The 7400-nt window shown below is 51.2% G+C and overlaps 1 protein-coding gene across 1 annotated transcript in view; it reads right to left on the bottom strand.

Annotated features, from left to right (window-relative positions):
• Positions 1–7400, bottom strand: part of VAC14 (VAC14 component of PIKFYVE complex) — a 130898-nt gene that overhangs the window by 68642 nt on the left and 54856 nt on the right. The window contains exons 11-12 of the mRNA XM_077132975.1: positions 336–480; positions 11–76 (exon numbers count right to left, since the gene is read on the bottom strand). Coding sequence (XP_076989090.1) covers positions 11–76; positions 336–480 — 211 coding nt within the window. The remainder of the gene's footprint in view (positions 1–10; positions 77–335; positions 481–7400) is intronic.

Here is a 7400-nt window from a genome sequence, read left to right as displayed (position 1 = left end):
TGGCACCTACCTCGTCTGACTCATCCGACAGCGTCTGAAGCAGGATGGGGAAGAGGCTGTCTGTGTGCCGGAACATCTGGAGAGAGAGAAGCAGGGGCACCCCTGAGCTCTCCCTTGCCTGGGATCGGGTGCAGTGCAGATGGTCTCCACTGGTCTGCAAGCTCCCTCCCTGCTCCCAAGAGAACAGGGGTTCTGCACAGCATCCGGCACACCTCTGCTTGCCAGGGTTTCTCCAGGACTACAGGCACCAAAATCCTCCCCAGGCATGTGCAGGCCCTCTCAAACCAAGATGGGCATAGAGGAAACCCCCTGGTATGGAGGGGCCGATGGCTTACCTTCCGGGGGGTCTTGATGTAGAGATGGTAGAGCCACTTGAGAACGGCAATCCTGGTCATCATCCCAATGGCTGTGTCACTGAGGTGGCAGTTTAGGACCTGCACAATCCCGTCCAGGTGAAGGGTCACTGGGGCCCTTTCAGTGCTGGGGCAAGACCAGGAAGGGAAACTGATTTAAAGTCCACTGGGCCCCTCTCCTACCCAACCACAGTGCCACCCTTACCCCTGCTCACGAAACCACCTCCTCTACCCTGGTCGCCCTGGGCCCGGTAAGCAGGTGTGAGCAGACTGCACAAGCCCTTGCATGTCTCAGGGACCTTAGTACCCACTGCCCAGCTCAGGGGTTCATGGGAGGGCTTGCTTCTCCCCCCCTTTCCATGGTGTTTGGAGCTTGTGGCTTGGCTGGAGCTCTGATAACTGCAGTTTGGGGAAGGAGGGCCAGTCTGCTGGGCTCCCATCAGCTTCCCTTTGCCTCTTCCTAGCACTGGCCTGGCTTAGACAGGATGAGAAGCTTCTCCAAGGCCACTGAGCTGGTCCCCAGCAACCTGTGGGCCAACGGCCCTTTAGCACCCCTTGCATCAGTTCATTTGTTGAAAAACCAGAAAAAAAGTAAACAGTAAAAAAAAATCCATATCCAGAGAGTAAAGGAGAAGGACTTGACAATACCTCTCAGCATCCAGCAGGCCCTTCCCCGGGCATCTGAAGACCATTTCTTGAGCGAGGGCAGGGATTGGGGCTTTTCATCCCGCCACTCCAGGGCACTCTGAGGGGGGTTTGGCCTCACAAATCCTCAATAGTTGCCTTTGACACTGTAACACTCCCTCTTGGGTTGGCAATAGAGCTTCCATTGAGGAGAAATTCATATAGTTCGAAACAGGCTTCTCCTCCAGTGAGGAGCAGGCCCCTTGGTTTCCCCGGATGGAAGCCTGGTGGCCTTCAGTCTAGAAAAGCCTCTCAGCAGCCCGGGCAGGGTGTGGTACTGCCGGAGACTATTACTTAGGCTATTGTCCAAACCACCGTCCTTGGCAGAGCCTGGAGTTTTCAGGGATGGGGATAAGCAGGGCAGGTCATCTGGGGGGCCAGTGAAGGCTCCCTTCCTTCCGATACCAAAGGGAGACCCAGCGGGGCAGATAAGGGGGCAGACAAGGGGCTGCGTTCCAGAGGACCCGGGCCAGGTGGTTCAGCTGCCTGCCAGAAAAAATCAGTCTTGTGGTATTTCCAGGCTGCTCAAGTATTCATGTACACCAGGAACTCCACAGCTGTACTTTCCTAAATCGCCTGCAGCCCCTCTGAAGCTTATTTGATGTGAATTCCTAAAGGGCACAATTCTGAGCGCTGTAATTGACAAATGGAATTGCTATTTAATATGGTTTGATGATTCCCACGGTGCCTGCCTGTTTTGGGGTGAGAGTGGGCATTTCTGTTCTGTGGTGGCCAGAAGCTCGGCAGAAGTGAACCCTCTCGAGGGCCCTGCCCCGAAGTATCCCCACATGGAGTGACAATGACACCCAGGAGCCGTGTGGCTGGAAGTTCCTGGTGGCTTTGAAGATATCAAAGCATCCAAATTCTTTTTATCCTAAGACGGGAGAACTGAAGCACAGACAAACAGGTCCAGGACACAGGCTCTCAATTAATTGCTTGCCAGAGCTCTCTCTCCAATGGAAATATCATGCTAGCCATATAGGGGATTTAAAATTTTCTAGCAATCTTGCCACAAAGTAAAGAGGTGAAATTAAGTTTAAGGCTGCATTTTAGTTAACCTAATACATTCAAAATATTATCATTTCAACATGTAATCAATATAACAATTACTAATGAGATACTTTATATTATTTCTTGTGTACCAAGTCTTCGAATCTAGTGCGGATCTACAGCATGACTCCACTCGGCCGGGCCACATGTCCTACCCCAGGCCAGTGCGGCTCAGGCGCAGGCTGGCCACCAAGCCCAGGGCTTGCTAAATGCTTCCTTTTCAGCACTGACAATTTGCTAGACTCCCTCTCCCTCTGCTGATGGCCCGGTGTTACTGCCTTGTCTCCTGGTTCCTCTTTTTCCCATCCTGGCTGGTCTCAGAGCTCACCCCAGCTTCCTGCCAGGCCTCTTCTGGCATGCTCCATTCCAGCTCTTCTCCTTGGACTGGCAGGAGCCTGTCGCTCATAACTGAAAGGGAACTCATAGCTCCTGTAACCAAGTCCTTCAATACTCAGATGGGGAAACCGAGGTCCAGTGACAGCAGGGGCTGGCCACAGGGCCACAGTCAAGAACTCATTCCCCTGGCTGTTCAGACTCTCCCCATGTCTGTTCCTGTGGCTGCTGGAGGTAAAGGTCACGGAAGCAGGCACAGCGCAAGGTATGTGGGATCCTGACCTGGGTACCTGGGAAAGGGCAGGAGTAGCAATCCCACCCCACCCTGAGGAGGTGGCTCGCAGAGCAGCTCAGCAATGCCCGGCAAGGCCCTGGGTCTGGTTGCTGCGAGCTGGACTCTGAGCATACAGCGTGGGGCCCAGGGCACTTCCTGGGAAAGTCTGCTGCCTGATGAGCTCAGCTCCTGGGCTGGAGACCACATGGGCACTCTCGCCCTGGCTAACTTACTCCCTAGAGAATGGAAGGGAACTCCCACATGGCTTAAAATACACTCCTGCACTGGTTCCAAAAGGTTTAGACCAGTTACTCCTGGGGACTTCTGAGTTATTTCTAGGTGTCTGCAAAACCCTGTTTTTCACTAAGCATTTTTTCAGAAAGCATCTCATAACGAATGCCTTGCACACAAATATATTGTAATTTCCAAACGCATGGTGCTACTGTGGTTATCAAAATACAGATTTACCTAACCATGCTTCTGAAACTGACAATAAATAGCAACAAATTCCAGTGGTGCTCTCTGGGCGACAACACTTTATTTCTGTAATATTTATCTAACTTTTTACGGTACTCATGTTACATCTCTAATCAAATTAGAACGAAGGTAAATCTGAAAAAAATTTGTTTCTGAACACAAAGTTGCTTTTTAATAAATGATCACTATGTATTGTTTCAATCAATGGATGCAGAACTTGAGAAGCACTGGTTTCTAGATCTTTCTGCCTGCCCTACGTATAGGGCGCCAGCCTACACTGGAGAACTGCACTGTGTGTTGGTGAGGACACCATGGCCCTGGCAAGGCCCTGGACACGAGGCTTCACCTATCGGGCTCCTGCGTCAGGTGAGCTGGCAGGCAGGGAGGCATGACTTCTGACAGGCCCGTCGAGGCTGAGGCTACTGTGCATGGGCTCTGGGCTCTGGAATCAAAGCAAACCTGGCTGCTAATGAACTGGTGACTGGGGCACGCAGTTACCCTCTACGGGTCTGCTTCCTTATTTGTGAAACAAGGATAGTAACAAGGTTCTTGCAACAATAACTGTAGCTAAAAAGGTGTGGAATGCTCTCTGGGTGCCAGGCAGTGTCCTACACTCTTTACATATTTGAACAATGTAAACCCCACCCCATCTGAGGTTGGCACTATTACTGCACCCAGTTTACAGATGAAGAAACGGAGGCAGGGAGATGCTAAGCTACTTGCCTAAGGTCATAAGGCAGGCTGCATCAGGGGGTCCAGCTCCACTGGCTAGAGGATGCCCTAGGGAGGAGGGATGGCCAGTGTACCAGCTACCGCCCAAGGGAGGGTGGTGGGGCTGACTGTTTCTTCCTTTTCTGGTAATAGCTGCACTGAGCTGTACCTCACGTACCGTACAATTCACCCATTTAAAGTGTACACAAGTCAGTGGTTTTAGTACATGTACAAACATGTGCCACCACCGCCACCATCAATTTTAGAACATTTTCATCATCCACCAAAGAAACCCCGTCCTCTTTCATCACCCTCTGAATTCCCCCCATCTCTAGACAACCACTAATCTATTTGGTTTCTACAGACTTGCCTATTTTGGACATTTCACATAAAAAGGAACAATAAAATGTGGTCTTCTGTGACTGGCTTCTTTCACTCAGCATAAGGTCTCAAGGTTTGCCCACGTTGGGGCATGTATTCCTTTTTATAGCAGAATAATACTCTGTTGTACAGACATACCACCTTTGGTTTTTCCATTCATCAACTGACGGACAAAGTCATTTCCACTTTTTGGCTATTCTGAATAATGCCGCTATAAATGGTCACATACACGTTTTTGCACAAACAGATGTTTTCATTTCTCTTGGGGCTATACCTAGGCATGGGATTGCTGGTTCATGTGGTAACTCTTTGTTCGGCTTTTTCATGAATAGCCAGGCTGTCCTCTCAAAGTGGCTGCAGCATCCTACAACCCCAGCAGTAGTGTAGGAGGGCTCCAATTTCTCCACATCCACACCAGCACTTGCTATTATGAAGAGTGTTTTTTCTTAAGCCTTTCCTTGCCTTTGAGTACACTTCCTTCATCCCGGTTTGGTCTTTTCCCAGCTCCTCCGAGGGAGCTTGGTTTTCAGCTTTCTATTTCCCCTGCCCCTGCAGGCAGGGGAGGTGGCATGCTGGGCTCCTCTGACGGTGCCCCAGCCCAAATGCCAGCCCAGGCCCACAGTGGCCTCATCCTTCCGCCTTTTTTGGGGCTCTCCCCTGTCCTGGGAAAGAAGGCAGATGGGGGAGGGGAGCAGCAGAAAGGGGCTCAATCGTGGTCCAAGTGAAGAATTTTTTTAGTTGGGGTGCAAGAACTGGCTTTGAGGAGGTGCCTGGACCTCTGAAAACATATTCAGAATTGTGGGCACTTTTCTGGGACAAGAGTCCACAGCTTTTGTCAGGATCTGAGCGGGTCCGTGCCTGCTAAGATGCCTGGGCGCTCCGCCATTGCTGCAGTTCCCAGCCAGGCTGAGGCTTTTCTGCCATCAGTTTTTCAACCCATCCGTGGCCCCCAAGGCCCTGAACTGGGCAACACTGGCAACGCAGGGAGGTGCCCTGGACATGCAGTGCACCTGGAGACTTGCAGGGTGGGTTCTGTTTTCAGTGACCCTGGAAGATGACATTTTATTAAAGCTCAGGCTCCCTCTAGCAGCACCAACCGGCCCTCGACAAAGCTGGAGGATGCAGACAGGTCTTCACTCCTGCCCTCGGCTGCCACCTCCAGCGGGTGCAGGTTCTCCCCTCCCTGGGGGAATGGCAGCGCACAGTCCATGGCCTGGGGCCCGGGCACCCCGGCTCAGGGCTCACAACCATAAAAGCCGCCCCCCCGCAGCCCAGCTGGCATGATGCAGACTGTGCTGCTGCCACAAAGACACCTCCATTCACTAGGACGACTTGTTTTTATTTGCTTTTTTAATTTTAAGAGAGTACGAATTGGTATTGGTTCCTGAATGAAAGGTTTAAACCACAACGCTGGTTCCAATCAGGTGCTTTCTGTTCTCAATATAGGAACGGAGGCCTCCTGCATCATCTCCCCAGCAGATGGCACTTCATCTCCCCAGGGAGGCAGGGAGAGCCCCCCTGCCCATGGTCAACCAGTTGTGTCCTTCTTATGCCTTTCCCCCACTCCTCTATTAGTGAGCACGGCAACCTCCATAGCCTAGATTATAGTGACAAATCTACAACAGGCCTTTCTGCGCCAGTTTTGTCCCCACACCTCCCTTATCTATCTCCCCCCTCCCACCCCAGGGCTGCTGAACTTCTAAGTCACAGGCCTGACCCTGTCATTCCCACTCTAACTCTCCCCACTGGCTCCTGCAGCCTTCAGGACAAAAACCTCAGCACCCTGCAGGACATACCAGTCTTCATTCCAGAACCAGGCGCCCAAACCTGCCTCTGCAGCAGCTCCGGGGGATGGTGAGTGCTGCTGCGAACACAGCCCTGGGCTGCCTTACTCCACAACCTGGTCCTTCTCCCACCTAAGCCTGGTACATGATACCAGGATATCCTGAGTTTGGCTCAAGCCAAAAATCTAGAAGTTAATTTTCTCCTCACCTATCTCCTGTCAACCCCATCCTATCTGTCTGCAAACCCTGTCACTTCTGCCTTCAAAACAGAACTCATATTAATCTGCCAGGACTCTCCTATTCTATCACCTCCTTAGTCTAAGCCTGGCAGGCTGCAGTGGCTTCCTAACTGGTCTGCGCCCTCCTGAGCCCCTCTTCAATCTATTCTCTACACAGCAGCCCCTGATCTTCCATTCCCACACTGATCAACATTTTAATAGCCTACCACTGTTTCTGAATAAAATCCAAACTCCTGACTGTGGCCCTCAGGGGCTTTAAGATTGCCCTCCCTGCCAGCTCCCTCTGCTGAAGCCACACTGGCCTTTTCCAGTTCTGCGTAGCCCCAGCCTGCCCCAGGGCTCTGCACCTGCTCTTCCCTCTGGTCTGCAGGGGCCTTCCCTGCCACCATGTACAAAAGGACCCACTCCAGTTACTCCAGCACACTGCCCAGTGGCGTTCCTCCAGAGTGCTCATCACTACGGAATTATCTTGCTTATCTGTTTATGGTTGGCCTACCCACTCCCCTCCTCTGGAACGTTAGCTCCACAAGGGCAGGAACTTTCGCTATCTTGGTCATTCCTAGGTTTGCAGTGAATGGCACAAAAAGATGATGTGTGAAAGTGAAGCATCCCTCCTTCCCTCTATCCAGCTGTGTTTCTCTCACTTCTCCCCTCTGCCTTCCTTCCTCCCCCCATGCCATACTCTGCTCTAGCCAAACTAAACAACTGTGGTTTCTGGAATGCACCATGTTTTCAAACGTTTGGGTCTTTGAACGTGATATTCCTTCTCCTTGAGTACCCATCATCCTCTCCACCTCACGAACTTCTCGACTCCATTTTAGGACACTATTTAGCCTAGTAATTTTAGTTGAATGGCCATACCTAACTTTGACTCTGTGAACCACTCCAGAAAGTCACTCTATTTCTTTAAGACTTATTTTCCTCATTCCTGAAATGGAGGTGATAACAATACCCGCAGGATTTAAACAAAAACAAAATCTTAATGACATGACACAAATTAAGTGCTGAGCCCAGGTGCACTCACTCAACACTCACTATTGTCAGTGTCATTCTCAGTGAGCATCAGTTTGGCCACAACTGTTTGTCTCTCTGATACCCTTTGTATCCTCCATCA

This window comes from Tamandua tetradactyla, chromosome 16, assembly GCF_023851605.1.
Source record: "Tamandua tetradactyla isolate mTamTet1 chromosome 16, mTamTet1.pri, whole genome shotgun sequence".
In the NCBI taxonomy this organism is placed as follows: domain Eukaryota; kingdom Metazoa; phylum Chordata; class Mammalia; order Pilosa; family Myrmecophagidae; genus Tamandua; species Tamandua tetradactyla.
This window is presented reverse-complemented; position numbering and strand designations above follow the sequence as displayed.